This window comes from Pristis pectinata, chromosome 34 (assembly GCF_009764475.1).
Source record: "Pristis pectinata isolate sPriPec2 chromosome 34, sPriPec2.1.pri, whole genome shotgun sequence".
NCBI classification, from domain to species: Eukaryota; Metazoa; Chordata; class Chondrichthyes; order Rhinopristiformes; family Pristidae; genus Pristis; species Pristis pectinata.
In genome coordinates, this window is record NC_067438.1 from 5,624,535 (window position 1) to 5,642,527 (window position 17,993).

The window sequence follows — 17,993 nt, forward strand, 5'->3', positions numbered from 1 at the left end:
GTGAGGGTCGGAGGCGAGGGAGGGAGTGAGGGTCGGGGGCAAGTGAGGGAGTGAGGGTTGGGAGCGAGTGAGGGTCGGGGGCGAGGGAGTGAGGGTCATGGGGCAAGTGAGGGTCATGGGATAAGTGAGGGAGGAGTGATTGAGCGTCGTGGGGTCAGTGAGGGAGGTAGTGTGAGTGAGGATCCGGCGAGTGACGAGTGAGCGAGGGTCGGGGGGGCGAGTGAGGAGTGAGCGAGGGTCGGGGGGGCGAGTGAGGAGTGAGTGAGGGTCGGGGGGCGAGTGAGGAGTGAGTGAGGGTCGGGGGGGCGAGAGAGTGAGGGTCATGGGGGCAGGTGAGGCAGTGGGGGTGAGGGAGTGAGGATTGAGGGGCAAGTGAGTGAGGCTCATTGGGCGTGCGAGAAAGGAAGGGTGGAGGGTGCGAGGGTCATGGGGGCAAGTGAGGGAGTGAGGATTGGGGGGCGAGTGAGTGAGAATTGAGAGGCGAGAGGGTCATGGGGCGAGTGAGGGTCGGGGGCGAGGGAGGGAGCAGTGAGGGTCGGGGGCGAGGGAGGGGTGGGGGTAGGGGGGCAAGGGAGTGGGGGTCGGGGGAAGAGGGAGTGGGGGTCAGGGAGTGTGAGGGTGGGGTGGGGTGAGGGAGGGAGTGAGGGTGGGTGGGGCGAGCGATTGAGGGTCATGGGACAAGTGAGGGAGGAGTGAGTGAGGGTCGTGGGGTCAGTGAGGGAGGGAGTGTGTGATTGAAGGTCGGGGGGCGAGGGAGGAGTGGGGGTCGGGGGGCTAGGGAGAGGGTCATGTGGGCGAGTGAGGGAGGGTCGGGGGTGAGAGGTTCGGGGGGGAGTGAGGGTCACGGGGCGAGTGAGGGAGTGAGGGTCGGGGGCGAGTGAGGGAGTGAGGGTCGGGGGCGAGTGAGGGTCACGGGGGCGATTGAGGGAGCAGGGAGGGAGGGTCGGGGGGTGAGTGAGGGAGGGAGGGTCAGGGGGTGAGTGAGGGAGGAGGGAGGGAGGGTCGGGGCGTGAGTGAGGGGGGAGGGAGGGTCGGGGATGAGGGAGGGAGGGTTGGGGGGAGGGAGGAGTGAGTGAGGGTCGGGGGGTCAGTGAGTGAGTGAGGGTCGGGGGCGAGTGAGTGGGGTCGGGGTTGAGTGAGGGAGGAGTGAGGGTTGGGGGCGAGTGAGTGAGGGTTGGGGTGAGTGAGGGAGGAGTGAGGGTTGAGGCGAGTGAGGGTCATCGGGCGAGTGAGGGAGGAGTGAGGGTTGAGGCGTGAGGGTCATGGGGCAAGCGAGGGAGTGGGGGTGAGGGAGTGAGGATCGAGGTGCGAGTGAGGGTCATGGGGGCAGGCGAGGGAGGGTGGGAGGCGACGGAGGGAGGGTCGCGGGGGTGGGCGACAGTCAGGGTGGGGGGGCGAAGGTCATGGGGGCAAGTGAGGGAGTGAGGGTCATTGGCGAGGGAGTGAGGGTCAGGGGGGGCGAGGGAGTGAGGGTCATGGGGCGAGGGAGGGTGGGGGAGGGAGGGAAGGTCGCGGGGCGGGCGAGGGAGTCGGTGGGGGGGCGAGGGTCACGGGGGCGAGTGAGGGAGTAAGGGTCGGGGGGGGCGTGAGGGAGTGAGGGTCACGGGGGCGAGTGAGGGAGTGAGGGTCACGGGGGCGAGTGAGGGAGTGAGGGTCGGGGGGGCGAGTGAGGGAGTGAGGGTCATGGGGCGAGTGAGGGAGTGAGGGTCGGGGGGGGCGAGTGAGGGAGTGAGGGTCACGGGGGGAGTGAGGGTCACGGGGGCGAGTGAGGGAGTGAGGGTCACGGGGGCGAGTGAGGGAGTGAGGGTCGGGGGGGCGAGTGAGGGAGTGAGGGTCACGGGGGCGAGTGAGGGAGTGAGGGTCACGGGGGCAAGTGAGGGTCGGGGGGGCGAGTGAGGGAGTGAGGGTCACGGGGCGAGTGAGGGAGTGAGGGTTGGGGGGGCGAGTGAGGGAGTGAGGGTCGGTGGGGGGGCGAATGAGTGTCGGTGGGGTTGGAGGGGTGAATGAGTGAGCGAGTGTCCAGTGGGGGGTGTGGGGACCGGAGAGTGGGTGTTGAGTGAGTGATGAACTGAGGGGGGAACGATTGGGGTCCAGGCAGAGGAGGTGAGTGTGAAGGCCAGGGTAGAATCAGGGATCTGGGGAGTGGGGTACTGTGGGGACCCTGGTTGCGCGGCTGGGTGCGTGAGGACTGGGCACGGGTGTGTTGGGTGGTTGCAGGGGGGGCGGGGGGGGTGTGGTGAGGGACTACGAACCAGTTTGGGGAGCTGGGTGAGGGGTAACAGTGGAGCTGGAAGTTGGTTGGGGGAGAGTTGTTGAATCCCGGTGAGGGTAGATTGAGAACCAGTTACCATGGGAAAGGGAGAGAGTGGGTGTAGGTTTCTGGAGGGGCAGTGCTGTAGGAAGATGCATAGCTGCTCCTCGGGCATGAGGGGGGATGTGGGTACTTGAGGTGATAGGACAAGCATCAGTAACCGGAAGGTGTTGGCAGTGTGAGTGCATCTGTGGGAAAAGCAACAGTGAATTATTTGGTGATCTTTCACCTGAGCAATCTGATTCTCCACCAATGTGACCTGACCTGGTGAAAGTATTCAGCCTCTTTTAGATTTCCGACATCCGCAAGTCTTTTTTTGCTTTTCATTCTGCAGCTGTTGCCTGTAGTAAAGAATGTCACCATGGGGATGATTGGCTAGGCTGGAGCAGATGTGGCTGAGGGAAGGTTTAATCGAGCATTTGTATTGCCAGGGTTGTGGACAATGTGTTACTTAATGACATTAGTATTGAAAAGTACTTGATGGTCTGTATGGACGTGGTGGGCTGAAGGGCTTAGAACATAGACCACCCACTGAGTTTGTATTTCAGCCACACTGCACCTTTGTCTTCTGAAGCTTCCTTGAACATAGAACACTACAGCACAGTACAGGCCCTTCGGCCCACAATGTTGTGCTGACCTTTTATCCTGCTCTAAGATCTATCTAACCCTTCTCTCCCACATAGCCCCCTATTTTTCCATCATTCATGTATCTAAGAGTCTCTTAAATTTCCGTTGTTCTGTCCTGCATGACCCTGTGACTTTAAAACGCTGCGGGACTCTAGCAGAATGAATGGGAATGATCTATTTCTCTTGACATACAACGCCAATAACTGGGGATGTAGGTTTACATTAATTGTTTGGATTAGTTGAAAGCTGAGAAATTCTAGAGACTGGTTGCAATAGTCCTGATGCAGGGTTTCGACCCCCCCACCCCCCCAAACGTTGACAATTCCTTTCCCCTGACAGTTGCTGCTTGACTCACTGAGTACCTTTAGCAGATTGTTGCTCTAGAGATTGGTGGTCTGCAAATCACCTTTGAGAGAGGGAGAGATACAGACTCATTGTACTACTTTAAATTTAGTTTACATTTTCTTAATTTAATTTTTTAAAAATTTAACTTACAATTTGCAGGTTGTTCCCTCACTATGTTACACTATGTTCCCTCAGACTAAGGACAGGCTTGGTAGGCCTCTTCTGGTTGGCAAAGTCTGAATGATTATCTTGAGACTTGTGAATACCTTTAGTTTTATAACCCTGTTTTATGATCATCTGCACCTTTAGAAGGTAGTTGGACAGGCATGAGGAAGAGTAGTTTACGGGTCTGTTGGGAGGAAGAAAGAGCAGGGGAATGGCACTGTGTAGAATTATTCTTCTAGGAGCTGGGGCTTGATGGGCTGAATGGCTTGAGAATTACAGGATTGTTATGATGCAGAAGAGATGTCAGGCTGCAGGAATAACCTGTTCTAGGCAGGCACGGTAGTGTAACGGTTAGTGTAACGCTATTACAGCACCAGTGACCCAGGTTCAATTCTGGCCACTGTCTGTAAGGAATTTGTACGTTCTCCTCGTGTCTGCGTGGGTTTCCTGCCACGTTCCAAAGACGTACAGGTTAGGAAGTTGTGGACGTGCTATGTTGGCGCCGGAAGCGTGGCGACACTTGTGGGCTGCCCCCAGAACACTCTACGCAAAAGATGCATTTCACTGTGTTTCGATGTACGTGTGACTAATAAAGAAATCTTATCTTAGCCCTGTGTTCTCTCCATGTTTCAGCAAAATTTGGCAGCACTTCACAGCACAAAATGGCTGAGAACGACGTGGACAACGAGCTCTTGGACTACGAGGATGACGAGGTGGAGAACCAGGCAGCGGGCGACGCCTCGGAAGCACCCCTCAAGAAGGACGTGAAAGGCTCCTACGTGTCCATCCACAGCTCGGGCTTCCGAGACTTCCTGCTGAAACCGGAGCTGCTGCGTGCGATTGTCGACTGTGGCTTCGAGCATCCCTCTGAAGGTACCTGATGCTGAGACGCCTTCTGTTGTGTGGGCCAGAGCGAGCCACAGATGGGCACCTGAACGAGAGCTCTGGTAGCTTTATCAGTTTCCCACTGTCGGAGGAATTACTTTCCTGTTACATACTCGCATTTTATTAAAAAATATTGGTTGAGCACTTAAAGCCAGGCTTTGGACTGAGAGCTGGGAAGTGAGGTGAGCTTCAATAACTCTTCTATAACTAGTGTGAGTTGATCAGGTTGAATGGCCTTGCTCTCTGCCATTAATTTTTCCATTAGAATCAGATTTATTATCCTGTCTTATGACGTGAAATTTGTTTTGCAGCAGCAGTACAATGCAAAGACATAAAATTGCTATAAATTACAAAGATAAATGAATAGTGTAAAACAATAGGAATAATGAGGTAGTGATCATGGACCGTTTAGAGATCTGATGGCAGAGGGGAAGAAGCTGCTTCTGAATCGTTGAGTGTGGGTCTTCAGACTTCTGTACCTCCTCCCTGATGGTAGTAATGAGGGCATGTCCAGGATGGTGAGGGTCCTTAGTGATGGATGCCATTGCCTTGAGGCATTGCCTCTTGAAGATGCCCTTGGTCTGAATGGTCTGCTATTATTTATGAGCGACCCCCACATTACAAGGGATTGTGTTCCTAGAAGATGCCCTATGTCATGATTTTCTGTGAAGCTGCGCTATCTGCATTTGCATCGAGAAATGTGGGTTGGAGCTTGTGTCTGTCTATTTAATTTTTTTCACACAAATTCTGTGCAAATGAACCTTATTCCTCAAATTTTTGGGTAGTGATTTGTGAGGGTGAATTTCTGATATGCAACCGGCCGTATTGTGGGGGGTTACCGGTATTGTGTTCCAACCGTGAATTTCAAATAAGCTGAATCATTTCCCTGTGAATCTGGATGTGGGACTCACCAGGGTCTGCTCAATTCAGTCTCTCACTGAACTGCTTGTGTGCTGCTCGAGCTCTTCAGGAGGGTACGATTACCTGGAGAGAGTACATTCTCGTGCAGTAGCTTATACAGCAATATTGTTCTTTTGTTTATGGGCAGGAATGTACGTGGGTACAGTTTGGCCTGCTTGCGATGGGACTGCTAAAGCAAAGCTACAGCTCCTGTTTGTCCAAATTAGCTCAGTTCTCCGGGTGTATTATGAAAGGAAAGGGCAACCTCCTCAGCCTTTCCCCAGATGGTGCACTGTGTCCTCACTCCCATCTCTCCCCTGACACCAACTACAAGGACCTTTTTTTAAGGAAATCCAGTTGCTTTAGACTCTTCCTTTCTGGCCGAGATGTGCTTTACTCTGACACTCTTCGTAGAGCCTGCCGTCTCCCCCTCAGTTTCACTTCAAGAACTAAATGTGCAGATGTTCTGTAGACCTGCCTCATTGGTTCCCTCTGATGCACAATGCTTGCTGATGTGAATGGCCCTTGTTCCTGTTAAGGCTTCCCTAACAACACTTTTAAAAACAAAACAACAACTCATAGAAGTGTTCAGCAGAGGAATGGGTCCTCATGACCCACCTTCTCAATGCTGACTACGGTGCCTATCTATGCTAATCCCATTTGCCTGCATTAGTGTACCCCTCTATGCCTTTCCTATCCAAATACCCAAGCACTTTTTACATGTTGTAATTGTGTCTTTTTCTACTACCTCCCCTGGATCTTCAACATCTTCTGTGTGGAAAAACCTATCCCTCAGATCTCTAAATTTCTCCCCTCTCACCCTAAACTTATGCCCCCGCATTCTACATTCCCCTGCGCTGGGAAAATGATTCGGACTACCTATCTTATCTTGCCCCTCATAATTTTATAAACCTTAAGGTTGCCCTTCCTCCTCCTACATTCCAATGAGAATAAACCCAGCCTATCCGATCACTCAACTACAGCTCTCCATTCCAAACAACATCCGAGTAAATCTCTTGCTGTCTCTGTTGCTACTACGTTCTCTCCTGTCATGTGGTGACCAGATTCTACATAATACTCCAAGTGCAGTCTAACTAATGTTTTGTACAATTGCAATATGACATCCCAACAGTTATACTCAATGCATAGGTCCATGAAGGCAAGCATACCAAAAGCCTTTTTCACTACCTTATCCTCTGTGGCCACTTTGAGGGAGCTATGGACTTGCAGCCCAAGGTCTGAGGAGAGATTGAGTCGCCTGGGACTATACTCGCTGGAATTCAGAATGAGAGGGGATCTTATAGAAATATATAAAGTTATGAAAGGGACAGATAAGGCAGGAAGGTTGTTTCCACTGGTAGGTGAGATGAGAATTAGGGGACATAGCCTCAAGATTCAGGGGAGTAGATTTAGGACAGAGATGAGGAGAAACTGCTTTTCCCAGAGAGTAGTGAATCTGTGGAATTCTCTGCCCAGGGAATCAGTAGAGACTATGTCATTAAATATATTTAAGACATAGGGGAATTAACGGTTATGGGGAAAATGCAGGTAGGTGGAGCTGAGTCCATGGCCAGATCAGCCGTGATCTTACTGAATGGTGGAGCAGGCTCGATGGGCCAGATGGCTGCCTCCTGCTCCTGTTTCTTGTGTTCTTGCGTCTCTCTGTACATGTCAATGACTCAACCCTTCATCTTCTCCAAATAGAACCCAATGGCCAAGCACCCTTCAAAGACTCATCCCTACTTTCTTTTCCCCTGCAGGACAAATTTACTCATGATTCCAGGAATAAGGAACTTTGTAATTGTGTGGATGGGCAAGCGAGCATGTGGTTGTTCTCCTCTGAACACAGAAGATTGAGAGGGGATCTGATAGTTCTTTAAAATCACAAAGGGTCCAGATGAGTTGCTGGAGAGAAATTGTTCCCATTGATGGAGTGGTCACTAATCAGTGGAGGTTGAATGCAGATTTTTGGCAAGAGAGGCAAAAGTTACAAGGAAAAACGTTTTTGTGTTCTGGAATGCACTGGTGGGTAGCAGTGGAGGCAGATTTGATTGTAATCTTTAAAAGTGAGTTGGATACGTATCTGAAAGGAAAGAATTTGCAGGGCTACAAGGAGAAGGTAGTGAAGTGGGACTCGCCAGATTGCTCTACACAGAGCTGGTATGGGTATGATAGAATGGATGACCTGTGCTGTATCCATTGATTATAAGGTTGTTTGCATATAAATTTGAGCCCCTTCCCTCCCGACCAGCTCACTAGAGGGATTTAATATTTTTTAAATCCCCATCTCTGCTATCTGCCAATGAGACTTATCCATGCCTTTCCTCCTTATGTTTTTCCGAGCTGTTCTCCTGAATTCAAAGTTCAGGAGTTGTCCAAAACCCTGTGGTTTGTGTCGCAGACCCATTCCCCAACTTTCCTTTCCAAATGTCAATGGCTTTGACTTTTACAACATGTCAATTTCTAAACTGTCTTACCTTGGTCTTGCCTTTTCACACATGTTCAACCTTGTGACATGTCAACAATTCTGACGTATATCCTGCACTCCAACTTTGGCTTCCTCTTGTACACTCTGCTGTTTGGTTCGCAGTTATCGATGACTCCTTCCAAACCCGTGAGCTCTGTCTCTGAGAAAGAGAATACAAGCGGGTTCCCCTCCAGTTCGCAAACCATGTAGATGTTAGGGTAGGTCGCCATTCTGGTGTCAAAATCTTAACACTCTCTACCCTGCAGTGCTGTGAAAATCCCAACACTATAGATGTATGTGTTCACCAAGAAGGTGTGGAAGGGGATGCTGTGTCCTTGTCAAAGTTCACCCCCGAGCAACAGTGTAGCGTGGGTCTAAGGACTGTTCCTGGGGAGGGCACCGAGACAAACATCGAGTGCTGCTAGAACTCGGTGAAGGACAAACTTTGGTTTGCCTGAAACTTATTACTCTAACAGTGTAAGGAGACGTCCGTAAGGGCATTCTGCCAACTGGCATGTTCCAAAATGCAGAAGTACCTACTGAAGCTCAGTGCAGCCACTACAAAGGCTCCGAGGGTAACAGCCTCTCAAACACTTCATGGGTGCCATATTTGGGCAGGGTACATTAGTGGGATTGACGTGCTGCAGGGGAATGCAGTGAATGCATGGTACAATGAATGTAGAGAAAGACATATACTGATTGTATTTAATGTACTGTACATGTAATGAGTGATGTATATTTTTGGAAAATAAAGTTTAAAGATATCTGAGCTACCAATTAGAAGTGGGTGATAAGTGTGAATGGATGAGAAAGTCATCATCAGGCTTGTCTTGACTCCATAACTTCTGAATTCTTTCTGTTCAGTAGCTTCATCTTGTATGCTCTCTTCTGCCATTGCTTAAGCAGTGCCCACTTGATCTTTAACAGACATCCTATTTCAGACTCACAAGCACCATTCTAGTTTGGTTATGTTCAGCTCTGCCAATCCCTTGGAAGTACTTGTAAGACTGAAACCATAGCTGACAAGTGCCCGTTGGCGTATCCTTTGGGTTTTTCACTGTTGCAGCTCACCCCATTCTGTGACACGTTTTAGTCTGTGTATGATACCCTCTAATGAGAGAGCACCACGTTGCAACAACATGGAGTGTGCTATCGGTGACCAAGAGCTTGCAAGTGTTCCAAATGTTAGATATGTGGTTTTGTTTTGTTGGCTTAATATCATTATAGCCATGCATTCAGTTCACTGAAATAAATCTTGTGAATTAACCACTCAATATAATGGGGTAAATGCTGTTTGCTGATCAAACTTCTTGTGTTTCACTTTTGATCTTTCTAGCCTACCAGGTATTGCAGAGGCCTAGCGCTCCCCTCCACTCCTCTGTTTACTGGTCATACGTGCTTTTAATTTGGCTCCTCATTTACCTCTATTTATTGTCACTTGCCTTCCTTCCAGTGCAACACGAGTGCATTCCTCAAGCGATTCTGGGCATGGATGTGTTGTGCCAGGCTAAGTCTGGCATGGGAAAAACAGCGGTGTTTGTCTTGGCCACTCTACAGCAGCTCGAACCTGTCACAGGACAAGTGAGTATTAGCTGTGGAAACGTGCACTCGCTTGTGGGCAGAGGCTCCTAATGCGAAGTCAACAAACTAAATGTACAAAATGTTGAAGGGACATGGCATGGGAGAAGGTCAGGTGGCAGGGGTCACAAGGGTGTTGTCAGGACTGGAGGGCTTGAGTCATAAGGAAAGGCTGGATAGGTTGGGCCTGTTTTCCCTGGAGTGAAGAAGGCTGAGGGGTGACCTTGTAGAGGTTTATAAAATCATGAGGGGCATAGATTGGGTAGATGGTCAGTCTTTTTCCCCAGTGTAAGGGAGTCTAGAACTAGAGAGGAGAGGGGAAGATCTAAAAGGGATCTAAGGGGCAAATTTTTTTCCAGAGAGGGTAGTGAGTATATGGAACAAGCTACCAGAGGCAGTGGTAAAGGCAGGTACAATAACTGTTAAAAGCCATTTGGACAAGTACATGGATAGGAAAGGTTTGGAGGGATATGGGCCAAACACAGGCAAAAGGTATCTTGGTCAGCATGGACGAATTGGGCCGAAGGGCCTGTTTCCATGCTGTATGACTATGGGTCACAGTCTGAGGATACTGTCTAAGATATTTAGGACCGAGATGAGAAATTTCTTCACCCAGAGAGTTATGAGGCTGTAAAATTCTCTACCACAGAAAGAGGCCAAGTTGCTAAATATTTTTAAGAAGGAGGTGGATAGGTTATAGACAGAAGGAATCAGTGTTATGTGGAGAATGTAGGAAGATGATATTGAAATAAAAAGCTAGATGTGACTGGGCCATCATGATTCCAGTGTCCCAGATCAAGTCTGACCTCCGCTGTCTTTGTGGAGTTTGCATGTTCTCCCCTGTGGGTTTTCCCTCTGTGCTCCAGCTTCCTCCCACACCCTGAAGACCTCTCGATTGATTGCCCTTGTGTAGGTGGGTGGCGGGAAGATCGGTGGGGGTTTGATGGGTGTGAGCGAGAATGGGTTGCAGGAAAATAAGTGGGAGGATGGGATTGCTCTCAGCGTGTGGTTATGGGATGTTTGGCTCCTATATTATAAGGAAATATGAAATGAATATGATTACCAATACAGGCTCAAAGGACCAACTGCCTCTGTTCTTATTTTATTAAGCATAAATATACCTTTGTCAGCAGTTCCCACCACCCTGCACCACCCCCACCCCCCCCCTCCCCCCGCACCCAAGGTCTGAAAGTGGTGTGCATTTCTCATTAGTTTCTGGCCTGTGAGTGATATCAATCCCACAAAGTACAACCCCCTGAATAGTAAGTGATAACAGTTCCTTGAACTTTTGCCCCAAATTGTGTTATCAGTCCTGTAATCTATAGGCTGAGGCGTGTATTGGTGCGTTTTAATAGATATGAGATAGATTACCATCTCTTGTACCAGACACTAAGGCTGCGCTCTCTCTCTGTAGAGTTTGCTGTCATATTAAACTTTCCTGCTTCTGTTATGACCTTATTAACATCTTGCTTTTCATGAGTGTAAACATTCTTTGTTTCCTGTGGCCCTGTTTTGTTAGCACAGCTGCTGCTTGGATGTATAAATTGTGCATGACATGCCCCAACCTATATGAGGTGTCACCACACTGAAGCCTGTTTGTGAAGCTGATTGTGATCTATGGGCTGTTCCTGGGGGGGGGGGACACGCAGAGACGGACATCAACTGCTGCTAGAAGGTCATCAATTTGGTGAAAGACACCCTTGGTCTGCCCAAAACTTGTTGGTCTCCCAGCACTGCGAGATGTCCGTAGGGGAATGCTGCTGACTGGCACATTCCAGGCTGCAGGAGTACGTGCTGAGGGACGCACTGAAGCTGGGTGCAGCCAATGCAAGGGCTCGGTGGGGAGGGACTACAGTTTAGGGTTCTTCTGCCACTGGAGAGGGAGGGGCGGGGTCAGGCGAGAAAGCCCCTTAAATATTGTAAATACGGGATTGGGGTATCACCCCAGGGAGCCACAAGAGTGGCATCGGTGCTGTGTTTTTTGTATAAAAAGGTAACACTAATGATTGATCCGTACACAAATGTAAAGATTTGCACTGTTTTATTGTTGTATATAGTTTGTTTTTTATGATGAATAAAGGTTATTTTGGAATAAAAAAAGTTCTGTATTGGGGATGGTAATTGTTTGTCTGTGGTTAGATTTCAGTCCTGGTGATGTGTCACACTCGAGAACTGGCTTTCCAAATCAGCAAGGAATACGAGCGGTTCTCAAAGTACATGCCAAGCGTGAAGGTAAGAGAAAAGAGTCGAGGGTATTTCCATTAGCGTCATAGAGTAATACAGCATGTAACAGGCCCTTCGGCCCAACTCGTCCATGCTGACTATGGTGCCCACCAAAGTTAGTCCCATTTGCTTGTGTTTGTCCCATATCCCACTAAACCCCTCCTATCCTTGTACATGTTCAAATGCCTTTTAGATGTTGTTATTGTACCTGCCTCAACCACTTCCTCTGCAGCTCATTCCACCTACCCACCACCCTCTGTGTGGAGAAGTTGCTCCTCGGGTCCCATTTAAATCTTTCACCTCTCACCTTAAATCTGTGCCCTGTGGTTTTTAGTTCCCCTTCCCTGGGAAAAAGACTGTGCATTCACCCTATCTATACTCCTTGTGATTTTATACACATTTTGAAGGGTCCTCAATCTCCTTTATTCCAAGGAATAAAATCCTAGCTTACACAACCTCTGCCTGTAACTCAGAACTTGAAGTCCTGGCAGCATTTTCTCTGCACTCTTTCCAGTTTAATGATGTCTTTTCTATAAAGGGGCAACAAAAACTATACCCAATACTCCAAGTGCAGTCTCACCAGCATCTTGTACAACTGCACCATAATGTCCCAACCCCTGTGCTTGGTGTCCTGATTGATGAAGGCCAGTGTGCTAAATGCTGCTTTCACCACCCTGTCTACCTGTGACACCGCTTTCAGTGAACTATGTACTTGTACTCCTAGATCCCTCTGTTCGATGGCACTTCCCAGGGCCTGACCATTCACTGTACAAGTCCTACACTGCTTTGACTGCCCAAAATGCGACTCCTCACACTTGTCCAAATTGAAAGTCATTTGCTAATCTTTGGCCTGCTTACCTAGCTGATCAAGATCCCACTAATCTTTCATAACCTTCCTCACTATTTACAATACCACCCATTTTAGCATCATCAGCGAATGTATTAACAGTGCCTTGTACATTCATATTCCAAATCCTTTATATTAATAAATATACTGTCCTACACCACTTGATCCCCAGCAACCCCAGCCACCTTATTCTTTGCCCTGAAGATTGAACTCCTGCTTGGTGTTGGCTCTCCCACAGTGTGGTTTATGGGATTTAGACTCAGCACTGATAAAGGGATGGTGATTTGTTTCCACATCAGGAATGTGTGCAACTCTGCAGAGAATCCCAAAGGATGTAGAACTGGTCTCCTCGGATTTGTCCCCTCAACTCTGGAATTGGTCCAGCAAATGTTTGTTGCATTCTCTGAATGGGAAGTGCATCCTTAGCACAGGAGTGCAAAATTATACACAGCACTTAGATTGGTGTCAGTAAGACTTTGCAAAATTACAGTAAGGCCCATTTATTTTAAAAGATCTCATACCCCTTGCAATAGAAACTAACTCCACTTACTTTCCTAATTGCTGCGTCGGCATGTAACCTCTGGGTGCTCGTTTATAAACCTCAGATGCATCTGAATAGCAACATCTTTGCCTTTTTTGTGCAAAAATTCTGATGAATAAATGTCACGTTTCTCTGTCCTGTTTCACAGATTCACAAATCTCTGCAGTTCATGCCCAACCATTCAGCCTGTCTATAACACCCTCTTTGTGTCCTCCTCACAACTCGCTCTCCCACCTGTCATTGTATCGATCAGCAATTAGATGGATTGCTCTCAATTCCTAATCTAAATCCTTTATGGGTTGTAAATAGCTGAGGCTGTAGCACTGATCTGTGTTGTATGCTTCTGGTTACAGCCTGCCAATCTGGAAATAATTGGTTTTGCTGCTGCTTAATCATTCCATAATCCATGTTAGTGCTGGCAAGCAGGTGGACTATTTCCATTTTTTATTCTCTGCACATTGTCAATAAGCCCCCCCCCCGCCCCCCACCAAACATTCTACCACTCACCTACACAGTAGGGGCAATTTACACATGCCAATCCTACCTGCCAGGTCAGTATCAAATTCGTTGCCACAGAGGGCGGTGGAGGCCAAGTCATTGGGTGTATTTAAGGCAGAGGTTGATGGGTTCTTGATTGGCGAGAGGGTTATTGGCAGGAGAATTGGGTTGAAAAAACTCAGCCGGGATTGAATGGCGGAGCAGACTGGATGGGCCAAATGGCCCGATTCTGCTCCTATATCTTATGGACCATCCCTCCCCCATGAAACCGCTCAGCCAATCAGCATTTGGGTGCATCGTTGTGGAGCGCCAACAGAAGGTGGGAGAATAGGGTTGAAGAAAAAAATCAGCCATGGTTGAATAGCGGAGCAGACGATGAGCCGAATGGCCTAATTCTGCTGCTATATTTTATGGTCTACATAGCATCAGATACACGACATCCACAAGAAAAACATAAATTAAGCATCAGTTATACACAGTTTTCACAAGAAAGAACACAAATAGAACAAAAATAAAACAAAGTCCATTGTAGTGCAAAGCGGTCATAGTGTTGCTGCACTGAGGTAGTGATTAGGGTTGTGCCAGTTTGTTCAAGAGCTGAATGGTTGAAGGGAAGGAGCTGTTCCTGAACCTGGTGGTGTGGGACTTAAGGCTTCTGTACCTCTTGCCCGACAGTAGCTGCAAGAAGATGGCATTGCTGTGCATGATACTATGCATGTACCAGTTTAACACGTCCGCTTCTGGATATCATTAGAATTTTAACTTCATTCACACTACAGGCTGTTTCCCAAACGCTCATTCGTATGTACAGGCTGTGCACGAGTTGGGCGCTTGTAACCTGGGGAGGACCTGTAGTGTAAAAGGGTGGTTGATGATCAGCGTGGACTGGAGGGCCTGTTTCCATGCTGTAAGGCTCTGTGCCTTATGGCCTCTTCCCCCTTTCACGTGGCTCATTAGAAACTAAGGTGACCTCCCCCACGGGCGGACAGGACTCACTGGCTTCTCTTGGCTGCCGCAGGTCGCTGTGTTTTTTGGTGGGCTCTCCATTAAGAAGGACGAGGAGTTGCTGAAGAAGAATTGCCCGCACATTGTGGTGGGCACTCCGGGCAGGATCCTGGCACTGGCTCGCAACAAGTCCCTGAACCTCAAGCACATCAAGCACTTCATCCTGGACGAGTGCGACAAGATGCTTGAGCAGCTCGGTGAGTTTTCACTTTTGTAAGGGTTACGTTTCCAGCGGGTCCAGTTGTGGGTGGCTGATCTCTGCAGTGGAGGATAGGAGGGTAGCTTGTCCCAGTTGACATGAAGCTGCGGTGGACTGTCTGCCAGGCAATGAGGTGGCTTCTTCCAACTTGTGGAGAAGATATAAGGTAGGGGAGACGGTGGTGGGAGATGGGGCGACCAGCAGCAGGTACCAAGCAGGTGTATGGGGGTGTCGATGGGGTGCTGTTCAGTGGCACCTGTCACCACCTCCACCCTTCCCCGAGGCGAACTGTCAAATTAAACCCTCCCCTCCAGTGGTAACTCGATAATCCTCAACCAAAAGAAAGGAATGAAACCTCCAGATTTAAAGGGGACCTGAGGGGGTAAGTGTTCCGCACAGAGGGTGTCGGGTATGTGGAACGAGCTGCCAGAGGGAGTGGTAGAGGTGGGTGTAATTACTGTGCTTTTTTTAAAAAAAAGACACTTGGACAGGTTGGTAGATAGGAAAAACTTAGAGGGATATGGGCTAAATGCAGGCAAATGGGACGAGCTCAGGTAGACACCTTGGTCAGCATGGATGAGTTGGGCCAAAGGGTTCCTGGCTGTATGACTCCGTGACTGACTTTTGAAGAGTGGGAGTTGATAAAGGTTGAGGGGAGTGTTGGGCAGTCCCAATATGGTGGAGGGTCTTCCCATTCCCACCTGACCTCCAGTGCTGGCTGTGTGGAGTCTGCACGTTCTCCCTGCAACTGTGTGGGTTTCACCTGGATGCTCCGGTTTCCTCTCATATCCCAAAAGACACGTGGGTTGGTAGGTTAATTGGCTGCTGTAAAATGCCCCCCAGTGTGTAGGCGAGAGGTGGAATTGGGTGGCATTAATGGGACTGTGGAGAGGAAAGATGACGGGGAAAATTTAGTGAGGGAATTTCGGCATAGACTCAATAGGCTGAAATGACTTTTATTTATGAAATACAGAAGAGTAGCAGACAAGTACATTGCAGTGTGAAGACTGAATGTTTGAACGTGCAAAACTAATTAATTTTTTCCACTGTCCTCTCTCCCATTTGCTGCTGCTTTTCAGACATGCGTCGAGATGTCCAGGAAATCTTTCGCATGACCCCTCATGAGAAGCAGGTCATGATGTTCAGTGCCACCTTAAGCAAGGAGATCCGCCCTGTTTGCCGCAAGTTCATGCAAGACGTAATTATACTTGTAGCTTTTTGTTTTCGGCCTTGATTGCCTCCATGTTATGCTGGCCAGTACAACCTAATGCTAGCCACCTCCTGGAAGCAAATCCAAAGGAGAGAGAGAAAAAATAACGTCCTTTGAGGCAGTTAGATTGAGGTTAGGTTAGAGGAGACAGATGCTTGGTTTTTCTTTCCTGAGTGAGAGGCCAACAAATGCGGAAGACATTGCGCGAAGACCCCCTCCCTTACGACTCCCCGGTCACACAGGGTAGATAGAGACAGATCCTCTCCCTAGCCGTCACAGGGTAGATGCAGTACGTGGAGCGAAAGAAGGCGAAAGGCTCTTTGGATATAGCATCAAACGTAACATGCAGGCGGAGCTCATGTTTATTGACGTCAGTGCCACCGTCCACCTCCTCCCACCCGTAGGAAAGGGACCCAGTGCATTTCCCTGCAGCGGTGTCCGGTGCTCTGGTCGTTTGCCAGATCCTGTGTTTGTAGCTCAAACTCGAGAGCCCACAAGGAAACCAAAATGGGAAGCTTTTTTTTCCCTTAAATCAGCAGAACCATGTTGCTGGAGCATGGGTGGGGGTAAAAATTGGGGTGTGGCTGCCCCCACCAGCAGCAGCTGCCCACCCCTCTCCCTCTCCCCATCTCAAACACACACACTCCTTCACCCCATCTCCCCCCCCTCCCCATTACCCCCCCCTCCCCAATCTTCTTCACGACACACTTAACAAGGGGGCTTGGGGGGGGTTCAGTCCACTGATTTCTGTCAGAGGACCCAGAAGACCTTGCAAAATACCGCACTCCCCTTGCCACCGCCCCTACCCCAAACCCCCACAATCCCACCCCCCCCCCCCCCCCACTCCCTTCTCCTCCCAGAGCAGCAGAACACCTTGGCCACTGTGGCGGGCGAGAGCGGATGTGGACAGCGGGGTACAGACGGCAGACGAGGAGCCCCTGGTGAGAATCAACTCCTGCAGCCCGGCGGGCCTCACGAGCCGAGAAGGAGGACGAAGCATTCAGACGGCCGGGCGCTCTATCCTTTTGACGTTTGCGTTGCGATGGCTTTTGGTGGCGGGGATGTGGTGTGCATGACGGTCCAAGGGTTAAAGCCGCTGCATTGAGGATAATGCAGAGCTTCCCGGAACGCTGGATTGGACGGGACTGTGGTAGGGGGAGGGTGCAGTCTGGCTGCCTTCTCATCTTAGAATGAGCACAAGAGTTTGGAAACTGCTGCTGTTATGAGACAGTGTCCCTGTTGCTGGCCATCCTTTTGGATTGGGATTAAGGTAATGAGAACTGAAGGGGTGTGGGAATTCATCGGAATATTATGAAATCCATCCAGTTCTCTATCGCTGCCCCAGTATCTTTCCGTGCAACCTCCTTAATTATTTAATGGCACTGTAATGCCTGCGTTCCCATTTCACTCCCAAGTTATTTTTACTGGCGTGCCCTGTTGTCCAAGTTCCTTTTGGCAGTGACTTTTCATGTCTGCACAAGCTTCAACAGATTCATTTCCCACCCACCCTTCTCTCTTTTCTTCTCTCCCTCCCCCTTCCCCCCCCCCCCCCCCAAACAGCATGTGACTCGGGAGTCAGAGTCATACAGCAGGGAAACGGCCCAACTGGTCCATGCCGACCAAGATGCCCATCCAAGCCAGTCCCATTTGCCCGCGTTTCACCCACATCCCTCTAAACCTTTCCTATCCAAGTACCTGCTCAAATGTCTCCTTTATTCCATGGTCCACTGTCCTCTCCTATCAGATCACATCTTCTTCAGCCCTTTGTTACTTCCACCTATCACCTCCCAGCTTCTTTCATCATTCCCACTCTTTCCCGTCCCACTGAAGGGTCTCAACCCGAGCTGTCAACTATCCATTTCTCTCCATAGATGCTGCCTGACCCACTGAGTTCCTCCAGCTCCGTTGTGTGTTGCTCCAGATTTCCAGCATGTGCAGTTTCTTGTGTGTCTCTCTTTTAAATGTTGTTCATTACTTCATTAAGATTAAGATCTGTAGACAATGAATCCTCTTTCCTGTCCACCTTTCTCCTTGCAAGTTGGTGGTTGTCATGATTTGGGGAACCATCCTTATCACGTCTTTGTCAACTCTAGATGTTGGCTTCAGTGAGGGCTGCTGTAATGGGTGGCACCTCTGACAGTGCAGCACTCCTTTGGCCGTGCACTGGACTGACAGCCTGGGGTTTGTGCCCC

At 49.5% G+C, this 17,993-nt stretch overlaps 1 protein-coding gene across 1 annotated transcript in view; it reads left to right on the top strand.

The window, feature by feature from the left end:
* Positions 1-2,390: 2,390 nt before the first annotated feature.
* Positions 2,391-17,993, top strand: part of LOC127585846 (spliceosome RNA helicase DDX39B) — a 37,375-nt gene continuing 21,772 nt past the window's right edge. The window contains exons 1-6 of the mRNA XM_052043547.1: positions 2,391-2,489; positions 4,082-4,321; positions 9,154-9,281; positions 11,418-11,510; positions 14,406-14,589; positions 15,671-15,789. Coding sequence (XP_051899507.1) covers positions 2,435-2,489; positions 4,082-4,321; positions 9,154-9,281; positions 11,418-11,510; positions 14,406-14,589; positions 15,671-15,789 — 819 coding nt within the window. The 5' untranslated portion in view covers positions 2,391-2,434. The remainder of the gene's footprint in view (positions 2,490-4,081; positions 4,322-9,153; positions 9,282-11,417; positions 11,511-14,405; positions 14,590-15,670; positions 15,790-17,993) is intronic.